We start from the raw sequence: 13,544 nt of genomic DNA on the forward strand, positions 1-13,544 counted from the left end.
CCGACGTCTACAGTCCAAGCAAGCTGAGGGCCTGTCCCCCTGCTCCACATTTGTCCTCAGGCTTTTTCTTCCAATGCAGACATGTCCAGCCCTGGAATTTTTGTGTCCCTCAGGGTTCCCCTTAAAAGAGCCAAACTCCTTCCTTCACACAGCCGCTTTACGTAGCTTTGAGGACATACATGATGCAGGCCTATTGGAAAATGAAGCATCTTTGAAACCATTCCTTCCCCTCAAATTCAGCCAAAACTGCCCAGTGGGCTTTTAGAAATTTCTTTGAGGAACAGAGAAGTGGGTACAGAGACTTCATGAGCAAAGAGCTGTTGCATAACTCTTGTTTGCTTTGAAAACCAAGTTAAAAATACTCTCGCACACATCCTAAAACAGAAATAAAGGAACTAATTTTTCAGGTTGCAAGCCAGATGGGAGCAGGAAAAGAACAGCCATGCAGCCAAACACCAGGTTCGGTGGCATTATGTGGAGGGTGCTTTGAACACCTGAAATGGAGAAAAGGTTTCATCAGGATTTGAGGCGACGCTTGCTAGGACATCTCCAGGGAAAAAAAAAAAAGATTTCCCCCTCCACCCCTGCCATCGACTTGTTTGGTTTCAATACACAGAATAGCTCTAAACTGAAAAACACAAAGAAAGCGGTGCTAAGTGCTGTCAGTCTGCCTGATAGCCTGGCTCCCTGGCTGAATATTTATTTGGTATTTGTCTAATTGAGTTTTGATTAAAGAGGAAGCCAAAATAGGGACGTACTAATCTTGTTTTGATGGTCGAGTGGGTGTAAGCCAGTGTTCTGCTCCCTGTCGTTTATCCCTGTCAAATTCTGGTTCAAAATCAGAGTTGCAAGATTTCGATGCCTACAGGGCAGGTGCTTGAGCTACTGCTCCGCAGCCAGGCTGGGGTCACAGATGCTGTACTGGTGCACTTCAAGAATGCCAGGCCACATCTGCTAGCTCAAACCACCCTACTTCTTCAGTTTTACCCTGGATAACATGCAGTGAGTCTCCACCCTGCTACAGAGACTCATTGTACTTCCAGGACGTTCTCAAGCATGGTTGTTTTAATGGAAAAGCCTATGGCCACCAGAAACAAACAAACAAACAAACAAACAACCCCCCCAAAAAAACCCCAACCAAAACAAAACAAAAAAACATCAAAAAAGAAGGAAAAAACCAGACAAAACATAACCCATAACACATGTATTCACCTTAGCGTGTGCAGAGATACTGCACTGGACATGTAGAAAAGGCTGTGATCTTTCTGATATGGCCATTAATCCTGCAGCGAATGTCCCTGGAACAACTCTTCCCAAGCCACAGCTCCTCGTAGCACCTTGCCAAGATGAATAACTGGAGCCAGGCACATAAAATCCCTCAGCTCATGGGAAGAGATGCATGGTCTCTCAGACCTGTCTCCTGCCTTAGCCAGTGCCGCCTGCAGGTCCAGCCTGGTTGAGTAGGAAGGGGAGACGCTGTCATGCTTTGGTAGAGCAGAGCTGTACCTGTGGGGTGTAGTGCAGGCTGGATTCCGCTCGGCATCGCCTGCCAGCTCCCAGCCAGCCCTGGCTGCAGCACCCTGCCTGTCAGAGGAGCAAGCCAAATCAGCGTGCAGCCCAAAAATAGCTGCTGTTTCTGACTGCACTAACGCCCCTGCCACCTTTTGCTCGGGACACTTTTCTGCACCTTATCACGCTTTCACCAATGAACTTTATCTGAGGATCTTGCTTTTGTCACCTTCAAATAAAAAGCTTGCTTTTCAGCTGGGGAAAATCGGTTATGCTGTCTTTACAAGGCAGTAAAGTTGCTAGGGAAAATACCTGTAAGTCCAGAGAAAACCTCCTGCCACCCACGTCTTGCTTTTCTCTTATTTCGAGGGCTGCTGCTTTGCGCAGCCGCGGTGCGGACAGGGCTGGGAAGGTGCCAGCCATGACTCCGTCTCCCATCACCAGGCGTCACTGTGGCACTGTCTGTGCCTTTGCACAGAGCAGAGGGGCTGGGCCCGCATGCCGCCTGCACCCCACTTCATGGGCACGGACACCGTCCTCCTTTTGGGAGAAGCCACCCATGTAGGCACAAAGCCAGGATCACATCTGTGTGGGGACAACCGTGTACATGCCTGTCCCCATCAGTCTAAATGCCATTTCCTTACAAGCCACCCAGGACCCCTCAACCCTGCAGCAGGGGCAGGGTGGGATGTGTCACCCCTGCCTTGCAGCCCCCAAACAGTTTCACAGTCAAGGAGATCTGGGTAACTCATGTCCTTGCTCAACTGCTCTTCCTTCACCTCCATACAAGCCCCATGGGACTCAAAGGTGATAGGACATCCTGCTGTCCTCCCTCATTTGCCAGTACATTGCTGCACAGTACATCTTCATCTCTTCTCCCTCACCAGGCAGTGACGCCACCATCGTCTTCTCGCTCCTGAAAGGGATCCAGATCCTGCTGCTGCAGCCCCATAGAACAACGGAGGAGCAAAAAGGTGAGACAGGCCTGAAAGGAGCATCCCTGCTCTCTGGCTGCTGGGATGGGAGCCGGGTTTAATGCCCCCCTGCATCGGTCCATGATGAGAAGGTTGTGCGTGTTGTTTTTCTTGGATTGTGATAGAAGTCTTGACAAAGGGCTCTCATTCATCAAGTCTGCCTCCTGTCCTGCAGAGCAGGTAGGTGGTCACAGAGACAGCTTCCCTCCCCCAGAAGCACCCCAGCACAAGCCCCTGGAGCAGCAGAGCTACGACTCCCCTTAAAACCCAAAGGCCAACTGAGTGGGCCTGTGCAGGATGCTGGTTACCTCCCACAATCTCCAGTAACAACCCCAGTTGCTGCACCTCTCCATGCCCTGAACCCTTGCCCCGGGAGCACACAGCTGTGGTATTTGTCTCCCATCACCTGCACCCTGCCTCCATCAGCAGCGGCCACTCATGCAACATTTCTCCCCTCCCCACAGGCACCGAGGGAAGGACAGACCTCCAAGGAAGACCAGACCTCCCAACAGACTGCCCATGCTGAGCAGAACAGGGGTGTGCTCCAAGGAAACTGAGCAGCCTGGACACACTCCATAGTTTGCACTTAATCAGCATTAAGACCTAAAACTAAACAACTTGCAGTATCCTCCAGCCTGCCTGGTAACAAAGCAGAGCAGCATGCACCTCTGTGACCATGGCAGAGACGTGCCATGACACATTTCCACCCAAGGAGATACCCTCATCCACACAGCAGTCTCCTTTCTTATGTGTACCTGTAGAAGACTGCACTGCCCATAGCTGTGACCCAGTAACGGTGGAAATAAGCCACACTGGTGCACAGCACACCACCACCTTTGAGATCTTTCCCAAGACATTTGGAAGGTGCCTAAAGCCAGAAAGCTGTCACAGTAATTATTGTGCCTGAGGATGGGGATCCTCAAAAACCACCCGTCCCCAGAGCCCTGCTGCACAGGGAGCTGTGCTTCTCACCAAGGACCAGGATCACGTAAACTCGCCTGGTTTACAACTCAGCTGTTCCCAAGTGGTGAGATGGTGCCTTTCTTGCTGGAGCCTTTCCGATTTTCCAGTCAAAATCAGCTCATGCCTTGACTGGGGGCCTCAGCACGTTTAATTATTTAAAATCAGTATGTTTACAAAGCACTAACCAAATCACAGAATCATAGACTGTATTGGGTTGGAAGGGACCTTTAAAGATCATGTCCAAATCACATCCAAGGCCTTCGTTTTCCTCAGGTGAAACTGAGTCACAGTGGCTTTGCCAAGCCACCAGGAAGCTGCAGCAATCCCTAATGTTCTTTGGATCTCGTGAAGAACAGACCATGACCTTTATCACACCTTGCCTCCGACAGCTCCCTCCCACACTCTCAGCTTTGTAACTATCAAGCTATTTTTGGCTACTTTTAAACCCACGAATCCTAGAAGGCTGCATCCTGGGAATCACAAAGGTGCATCTAGGGCAGATGATGGCATGATTCATATTTGTCAGTTATGATTATCAGTGCTTTGCTTCTGGAGGATCAAAAAACCAAGCAAACCCAAAGTCCAAGAACATTTCTATAAATTAAGCAGTTAAAAGCTGATGCCGCTCCTACAACCTGGACCATGACCAGCTCCTTTAAAATTACCCGTGCTGTAACTTGATTTTGCCCCAAAAGCTTTCAGCCACACAAGCCAGCTGCATTTTCCTCTGCTTTGCACGAACACTTCAGGCTCCACAGTCTGAGCCCAGCTGAGCCCAGTCCCTAGAAGGCTTTGCAGATGTGCCTGAAGCTCATCACAGCAAAACTGCAGCTAAGAGTGAACTTCACTCCACTGCTTCTGCAGATGTTCTTTTTTCCCCAGTGCAGCAGACCAGACAAATGGACCTGGGGCCATCCCTGTGCACACAAGCATGCCCTCGGCACACAAGTGACGGGATGGGGAGCACCTGATCCCATTACCTCGGGTTGAGCCAGCTGCCCCTGGGGTCAGCCAGCAGGGGAGAGAGGCAGAAGCACAGTGAACACACAGCGTACAGGCACGGCAGAAGGGGAATGAAGCATGAAGGCAGCATGGCCTTGGGCATCGTGCATGGTTTGCCTGCCTGCGTGAGGCCAAGACAGGCAGCACCTCCCAGATGGGCACTGATGCTGGGAGCCATCGGCACACCAGGCAGCACTAACTCTGGCAGCTGGCTCTGCCCCAGCTCCGCTCCTGGCTCCCTAGGACACCCTTACCCCCAGGCTGCAGCATCAGGCACTGCTATACCACCCAGCTGCAATGCTGCACAGCTGTCCTTGCCATTGGTTTTCCATCCTGCCCGGACCATCCTCCCTGACCCTGGTGTTTTCCTCAGCACTGACCTGTCTCACAGCCTCTCCATCTCTTCCAATATCCTAATGCTCTGTAAGCAATAAGCTGTGCAGATGCCATGCATGGGTCAAGTTTTTCCTCTGACACCGTCCTGCTGACACCCCTGGCTTCTCGGAAAGCAGGACACAGCCCTGCAGACCACACAAGCTTCCCTGGAAATTCTTCACAGCAGCCTGATTGCCCCAGAGGGGTAAGTCACAGCCTCCACGGGTTCAATCATTGCTCTGGTTTGGACACCCTTGAGTGGTCTCTGCTTTCGGGAAAGTCTTTCCTCAGTCTTCCTCATCAAGAAGATGCAAAGGTCAAAGCAAGCCAGAAATGTGGCATTTTACAAATGGCTGAAGGAGCCCAGCCCATGGCCTCACCTCTCTTTGTGCAAGAGCAGAAGTGTGCTGCTGCAGCACAGAGCCACTGCACTCCCCACAGCACCCCTGCTCACCACGCTCCCGAGACCCAGACAGGCGTCTCAGGGGGTCCTTCTGCTTTCTGGGCATGAGAAAGACAGAGAACAAAAAAAACCCCAAACCAACAGCAGGGAAGAAAGGAAAAAAGTGAAACTAATGCCACAAGAGGAGTTGACCTCAATGATGCATCCTGGCAGCCACCCATTTGCAGGGGACACGGGTCAAATACATCAACGTCCAGAGTTCTACCTGTACACACACACATGTAAGCACTGATGCTCATCTTTGCACCTGAACTCATCCACAAAATCCTCACCCTCACACCACAAAAAAATGCAAAAATCCCCACCATTTAGCACATTATTTCACAAGGGACAAGAAGCTTCCGAGCACAGGAAGCCTTCAGTACTTCCCAATGGCTTTTTCCATCAGATATCCATGTGGGCCAGAAGCAATTCATCTGAGCTGTGACAAAGCCATCTACCACCTTACCTAAACAATCAAAAGGCACCTCGACAGGGAGGCAAAAAATCCCAGTCTTCTGGGCATTTCACAGTGATGCAGGCTCTCTCTTTCTGTGCAGAGGGGATGGGGGAACCTCATTCATAAATGAGTGTAGAGGCAGTTTTCCAGGCAAGTTTATTCCGAGTTTGGTTCTCCATAGGCTAATTGAAAGAATAAACAACCTCAGTTTGAAAAAAGTTAAATATGTTTACAACAGCTGAAAAATATTTCCATAAACAACATATAACCATCATGCAAAGCAGCAGAGAAACGAGCAAGGCGTTGGACAATCGGACATGCATGGCATGCCGTAGGATTTCAGAGATGGGTTTGTGCCATGCAGCCTCCAATGCCAAAGCTCTGAGCTGGCTGCTGGCTGTGGCTGTCTGGGCACCAGCTCCATGCCAGGGAGCCGAGTCTGGCAGGAGGAGAGTGGCACACCACCAGCGGCACCGTTTTGGAGACAGGGAGTGCTTGTGTGTTGCCCTACCTTGCAGACGCAGGCTGAGCTCGTCCTTTCCAGGATGAACTGGTCCCTGCAGTCCTCTTGACGTCAGCAACCTTTTTCAAGTGAGTCAGGGCTGCTCACAGCAGCAGAGTTCTGTGGGATTGTGCTCCTTACGTGCATTCCTCACGGAAACATCTCCTGTGTCCACCAAACAAAGTCCTTCGGGTCCCAGCTGGCTGGCCTGAGTGTGCCTCTACCAGACTGGGGGATAACAGGGCATGGGCAGCTCTACAGCCAGACCATTGCCTAGGCACCTGATTCTCTGGCTGCTGTGTTTCAAAATGACTGTAAAGAGAGGATTCATGTCTTTCTAGGAGTAGATAAGCAGCTCAGCAGTGCAAGCTGTAGGGAATATTGGCCCTAACAAGGAGCTTGAACTCCTTTTCCTCTATCAGAGTCCCATGTTGTCTGGCAATGCCTGAGCTCTTCTCCTGCCTCCCAGATGGGAAGTGTCTCACATCTTCCTGCTCTCCCTAAGGATCAGGGCCTTGATCCCCACCTCACAGAGAAAGGTAAACCCAAAGGGACAGAGGTAGTCAAGGATGACCTGGGCTGGCCGTCAACTTGGTTCCTCTGCAAAGCCCATAGTTGCTACACCAAACACTTCTGAAGCATCTTTCATTTCTTAGTCTAAGTCCTCCATGCTCTCTCCTTGCATGTGCTTTCTCCCATCTCCTTGTGCACTTTCTTCTACCCTTTTGCAGATGAATCACAGAGACATTAAGGTTGAAAGATATCTCTAAGATCATCAAGTCCAACCGTCAACCTAACACCACCATGCCCACTAAACCATGTCTTGAAGTCCCATATCCACACGAATAAATAGGGAATAAAAGGAGGCAGTGATGGTGGAATCAGACATGGGACAGGAGGCAATGACATCCTACAGAGAAGGCTCCTGAATGTCTGCAAAGTGGCTGTATTCAGGATTCTGGCGTAAAGTGTTGTAAACATAAATGGTAAGTGCTGGAAAAAGCTCCAAGAAATACTCAGCATGATCTCCTATTATTTCGCTGATCCTGAAAGAGAACAAAACCAAAATGGGTTCTTAAAGCTTGCCCAAGGAGTCAAGTCCCCAAGATGCCCTGGTTTCTCCCATGAAGAGAAAAAGCCTTTCTAGAGGCTTTCTCATAGCAGAGGAAGTTTTCCTAGAAATTCTTGAGCTACAGCTTTTCTATACCTTCCCCAAGCTCTTCAATCCATTTTTTCACTATTCCTCTAGCACCTCTATCTGCATATCCCACCTGCATCTTCACTGAAGAGCAGTGCTGGCCACCAGCATCAGTGAAACCATCACTAGAAGTTAACACCACCTCTAACCTCACATGTGAGCACCCATGGTTAGAGGGGATTGGAGACTCTGGCAGCTCTTTAGGTCCCAAGACCTCCAAACAGGATCTTCTAACAGGACTGATGCTTCCTTGCACAGTAAACATCAGCACTTTGGAAGTACTAGCAAGGTAGATAAGGAGGCTTTTTAAAGATAAGGGATGATACAAATATTTAAGAGTGGTCTAAAAACCTTGCTGGAGTTATGGCAAGAAACACCATCCTGCAGCAAAAATAACAGCCCAGAAGGACACATTCACAGTGGCCTCTGCTGTAGAGCCATGATCTGCCTTAGCCATCACGGGCACTTATCCACCACACTGGCTGCTCTGCAAAGGCAAGGGTGCAGAGGGAGCTGTCTCCAAATCTCTGAAGATGCTGCTGTCCCTCTGGAGCAGCTGAGAATATTCATCTCTGGGAGATAATCTGGGAGTTAGATTTTGCTTCAAAATCTGATGTCTAATCCTGTCAACTAAAGTTGCTTTTCTTACCCTCAGGAAGGTGATTTTGAGGGCTGACTCCAGGCTGCTTGCTGCCATGTCACACTATCTTTCACACTCTATTGGGCTGCCAGAGGAGATAGTCCTTTAAAGCCCATCTTGTTAGAGGGGCTATCTCCCACATCCTGGTTGTGCTCACCTTTCTAGAAAACCATCTGAAGAAGATTCTGCTCTCAAACTCACTGGTGCTTGCAGATACCCAGATGCTCCCTGCAATGCAGCTGTGGCAGTGGCAAGGATGTGAACACGTACCTGCTATCTGGGTGTTCATCCAGGTTTCTGATGAACCTCAGGAGGTCGGTGACATCATTGCTATATTTTAATGGTTTTACTTTCCTGGGATTTTTCATGATTTTCAGAACATCTCTGTCAATCTGGGAAAAAAAACCAACCAAAACCACATAGATTATTCTCTGCCTTTCACACACCATGAAAGCAGCACATCTGCCTCCGCTCACCACAGCCACTACTTCCTGCAGGGATATCGTCTTGCATGGGTAAATGCAAGTAAATTGTGACCCTTAAAAGTGCATTTCCCAGCATGAGCAGAGGAGCTCACTCTGCAGGGCAGGCGCCATGCAGACCCGTGGCTCTTGCCTTGGCAAGGAGTGACGCTCACATTAGGACTGTTAACGTAGCACAGGAGACTTTCACACCTGCCTGGAGGGCAGGAGGGACTCGGCAGTCTTGATGCGACCGTGCCACTGTGGCAACCCACACAGGCTGCCCCACTGAACCAAGACTGCTGGACCTCAAACAATGCAGCATGTCTTTCAGGCTGCTACCTGCAAAAGCAGGCCTGGTCTCCCCGCTTTTGAGGCAATCTAACAAAACGCTCCTGCCAAAGACAAAGGCCTGAGGTCCTTGTCTTAAGGAGTCACCAACAAATAACCTTGAAGGTTTGCCAGCTAATTCTGTAACAACCGTCCCCTACCGTCACCTCAGTCAACAGAGCTCCCTTTAGCATCAGTGTCTTTAGTCTGGGATATTTCGCCCAACAGGGCTTAGATTTGTTTCCTCCAGTTCTCTACATTTGTGTGGGGCTACTTTTTCCAGTTACATTTTTAAACAGGGCCTGTGAAACACTCAGGAAAAGCTTCTGCCTAAATGTCTAGCTCAAACCTTGTACTAATCCAAAGAGAAAAGGATTACCTCCTTGGTCCACCGTGGATAAGGAAAACTTGCAGTAGCATTAGAAGCTTGAAAGACAGCTCTTCGGTTCTGGAGATCTTTGATTTTATTCCATATACTCTTCAGGAACTTGAACCTGCTGTGGAGCGAGGAGCTTTGTTAGCTGCAACAGGACATCGCTGTTCCCAGCACTACAGGCAAATCCCATACCGAAAGCTTTTCCTTTGTACTCCCAGGACTTACGTCTGTTTGGTCCAGAAATAGGGATGCCTGCTCAAACCTTCCAAGCCTCGTTCATCATGAGAGACCAGGCTACTTACAAGGTCCAGAGCCTCATTGTAATCTGCAGAATCGGCTGCCAAATCCTCAGTACTGACTTGCTGAAGGGGTTTCCTACCCCCCGTTAAAACATACAGCACGAGCCTGCCAAGCGCCTGCAAAGAAACATATTCCTGCTCGTGTGCTGGATGCACGAAACTTCTTACCAAACAGAAGAGAATGAAGATCCCTAAATGAGCAGATCACACACATGCGCCTATAGGTGTGACCAAGTATACAAACACACACAAACTTTGAAGCTGCATGCACAAAGACAGAGGGGACAGGCACTGTAATCATGTTCACAGGGTAGCTGTGGACATCCCAGCACCAGCCACAGCCTTGCATCCTGATCACTGTCATTCTTATGCAGCGTCTATTGCTATACGGGCTTTCCCAGAAATCAAGATTTTTTTCTAGTTGAGGATGCAGAAAGGCTTCCCCTAGGATTCACAGCAACAGAAAATGTCAGAGTGCCCCTGAAATTTTAAGCCACATGAGATTCACAGGGAAGTTACCTCTAAATCTGAATTTACAAGTTCTTTTTTGCCTTCAATCAACTTTCTTTTATTATCAAAGTCCGCCAAGTAAATTTTGCCACCTAAATCTGAGAAAATAAGAGAAACTGTTAACAAATAGTGGTGGAAAACCTTGATACAGTCTGTCACTGACTGCTGGATGGCCCCCTCTTTAGAAAACAAATCTGTGGAGAGATCTGTGTGGGTTGATCTGCCTGAAAAGCCCTGGAAAGGAGGACAGACCTAATGAGACCTGGAAGGTTGTGCTGTTCACTCCTCTGTGGCTGTCTGTGAACCTATCTATACTTAACGAGGAGACCTAATGCTACAGACACCTCATTCAGCACAAAGACATCTGCACTGGTGTTTCATATCTGGAGTTTTTGTTTGGTTGGTTTTTTTACAGACAGCTATGAAACATCTCTTAACTACAGGCACCAGGAAAGCAAAATGAAAACACTGAGGAAACAACAGAACCTATGCAGAAGTTCCTGGGATGCAGATCCTGGTGAGCATATCCAAGGGAGTGCAGCTCTCTCACTGCCTGGAAGATCATCTTCACAGCATCTTTGTAATCAATTTGGTCTTCTGATTCCTGCAGATGTTCTTCAAGGTTTTTCTCCCAGAGCGGGAAGCACAAGTACATGTAGCCTCTTGCCTTCTCAAACTGGAAGAGCTTCAGCAGATGTTCACAGGTGCCACATTGTTCAAAGAACCTTTTCTCTTTCTCACCCTCTGTACTGCGGCTTATTCTTACTGCTACCTCCGTCTCACCGTGGAGCCCCAGGTAGATGCCACCCTGGGAAGTGTTCTGGATTCTCAGCCGGAAGAACTGAAATGTCTTCAGTTTGCAAATCATAGGGCGATACATTTTATAAAGACATTCCAGCTGGTCCCTCCAGCGCTTGCTGTTTGGTTCCCAGTCTTTGAGAGTTTCTGGAACAAACCTGGCATCATACTGGCGAAGAAGACGTGCCATATTATAAGCACGGTTCCTATTCGCAACAGCGATAAGGTTCCCAACATCAGTCCTTGCTCCTTTTTTACACAACACTTCTGCTATATGGTAGTTGTTTTTCTCTACAGCCACCACCAGTGCTGTGTTGCCCTCCTCATCTGCATCATTAACATCTATCTCACCCTTCTCCAATAAGGCTTCCACCAAATCTGAGCTCTCCATTTCAACAGCGAGGATAAGGGCACTTTTCCCACATTCATCTTTGCTGTTCACATCAACACCATGATCCAGCAGGAAATGGCCTATGGAGACAGCTGACTGGTATCTTTCCCTGGCACAACCCTCCTTGAGGGCATGGATCAAGGCATTCCTATCTTTGTTGTCACAAATGTTCACATCAGCACCCATCTCTTGGACAAGAGTTTTTACAACTGAGACGTGGCCCCTCCTACAGGCATCCATTAGTGCTGTCACACCTCCTTTATGCAGTTTCGCTTTCTCCTCACTAACTTCCCTCCTCAAATTCACATTTGCTCCTTTGCTATACAAGAATTTCAAGGCTTCCTCATTCCCATACCATGCTGCCTCCATGAACGCTGTGAAGCCATTGTCATCATGGTCATTAATATTTAACCCACAGTCAAGGAGGAGCTCCAGTATAGTCACATTTCCTGCTATCGCTGCCTCAGTAAATGCTGTGCCACCATTGTCCTTCCTGGCACGTGGACAAGCACCCCTGTCTAGCAGAAGCCGGACCAGGTCCTCTTCGTTAGCTTGCACGGCGCTCTGCAGCGGTGTCCAGCCGCATCCTGCTTTGGAGTTCACATCTGCCCCTTTCTCCAGCAGCTCCAGCACATCTTTGATATTGCTGTTCCTCACTGCAATATTTAATTTGAGGGCAAGGTCTTCTGCTGTCTCTGGGATGGAAGGGGTGGATGCCTTCTTCTGGCTGTGAGCTGTGGGCTCCATGATGGTCAGAAGGAGGGCTCTGTACCCCTGTTGTTCCTCACCTGAGCCCAGGGATCCAACTGAAGGACTAGAGAGGTGCAATGCTCAGTTCCTTCATTGTGGGGGATGCTCTGGGATTGGCTGATGAAATGTGCTAGGTAAGACAGGCTGCCATTTTAAGGGCTATTTTACCTAGTAAATCAGCCCCCAGTGATGTTTTCAGGTGGAGAATGGAGCAGGCAGGCAGAGATGGGCATTCCCCTTCAGTTTTGGGTGGCAGTCACTCACGGAGTCCTGGAGAGTCCCCGATCTGATACCTGGAATAGACAGAGAGACAATCTTAACCCTGCCTGCCTCCACAGGCAACAGGGAGACCCTCCCTGAGCAGAAACCTTTCCTAAGCTTTTCATGGACATTAAGAGGTTACTCACGTAGGATGTGATCTATCAATATCTATCTAATATCTAGAAAAGCTGGAGCCCAAACACCCATTTTCCTGACTGCAAAGGCTGGTCAAAGTGACAAGCGCTTTCGGGAGTCACTGTCTGACAAGTTGAAGTGTGAATAAATCATCTAAGCAAAGCAGGAGAGAGACAGAGAAATCTCAAGGTATAAATCCGAAGTATAAATTCACATGAATTTACCCTCAGGAAAGCCAAGGACCACTTCAAGATGTTTCCACCCCCCCTCCCAAGCAGGAAATGAATACACTATTTCACTGAATTAGACACGCTGCATTTCCTTGTAGTAACTTCTACATCTTTTGCCACATAAAAAAAAACAAAACACCAAAAACCACCAAAACCAAACCAACAAAAATTACTTTCCTGGCTGGAAAGGCAGCACAGTATCCCCTAGGCATGGAGGGGCTCAAATTCCTTACCTCTGTCGCGAAGGCAGACGCACTTTCTTCCTCCTCACCGAGAAGTAGGGCGGCAAGTGTGGTGTTTCCAGGAAACGTTTAAACGTTCCTGTCCCAGCCCAGTGGCTGTCAGCCAGGGGCTGCACGGCGGCTGCGCGTCCCCAGCCGATGGGCAAAGTCGCACAGTCGCCCAGTGTCACCAGTCACCACCCGCCTGGGGAAGGCATCCCGCTGCCCAGCCAGAAACCCAGACGCTGCTTACACCGCCTTCAAAGCCAGGGAGCAGCTTTTCCCAGCAAGTATCTCCAGGGAGTGTTTGCTTCCCGGCAAAGCATGTAAGGACGCATTGTCCCCTCCCGGGAAGGAGCAGCCCTGGGAGTGTTTTATGCCCCTGCGAGGGGACGTTGGGGTTTTTGGCAGATGTTTGGGGTTTATTGGTGGGTGGGAGTTTGGGTTGTGGGCATTTTTTTATTTATTTATTTTAAGCTTTCCCTCACCTCTGGTAAATCTGCAGGAGGCAACGAGCCACGCTGCTAAAGTTCAGCCGCAGAACCGTTCAGCTCCAGGTCCATTCTCAGCCACGCAGGCGGCTCTGCGCAAACCCCTACTCCAGCCCACCGCCCGGAAAGCACACGCAGGAAATACGTGAAGGAGCTCAGGATATGACGTCTCACCCAGTTTAACCCGGTGTCCCGTAACGTAAGATGAGCTCCCGGCGTGCAGACC

The 13,544-nt window shown here is 49.3% G+C and overlaps 1 protein-coding gene across 1 annotated transcript; it reads right to left on the reverse strand.

Moving 5' to 3' along the window:
* Window positions 1-7,137: 7,137 nt before the first annotated feature.
* RNASEL (ribonuclease L (2',5'-oligoisoadenylate synthetase-dependent)) lies at window positions 7,138-11,977 on the reverse strand. The gene is made up of 6 exons (XM_010193390.1): window positions 10,528-11,977; window positions 10,051-10,139; window positions 9,458-9,648; window positions 9,236-9,353; window positions 8,336-8,457; window positions 7,138-7,273 (listed from the first exon to the last, which is right to left on the reverse strand). Exons 1-6 carry the CDS (start codon window positions 11,975-11,977, stop codon window positions 7,138-7,140), a joined length of 2,106 nt encoding a protein of 701 aa, XP_010191692.1.
* Window positions 11,978-13,544: the final 1,567 nt, after the last annotated feature.

Source organism: Mesitornis unicolor, unplaced genomic scaffold, assembly GCF_000695765.1.
Source record: "Mesitornis unicolor isolate BGI_N332 unplaced genomic scaffold, ASM69576v1 scaffold8381, whole genome shotgun sequence".
Classification (NCBI taxonomy): Eukaryota; Metazoa; Chordata; class Aves; order Mesitornithiformes; family Mesitornithidae; genus Mesitornis; species Mesitornis unicolor.

Bases quoted from the DNA above. Each gene is read 5' to 3' on its own strand.
- RNASEL (XM_010193390.1), bottom strand. From the start codon at position 11,977: ATGGAGCCCACAGCTCACAGCCAGAAGAAGGCATCCACCCCTTCCATC. The intron at 10,140-10,527 runs GTTCTGTTGTTT...TTATTTTCTCAG, and splicing joins TCCCAGGAACTTCTGCATAG to ATTTAGGTGGCAAAATTTAC. The intron at 9,649-10,050 runs GTAACTTCCCTG...GTTTCTTTGCAG, and splicing joins TTGTAAATTCAGATTTAGAG to GCGCTTGGCAGGCTCGTGCT.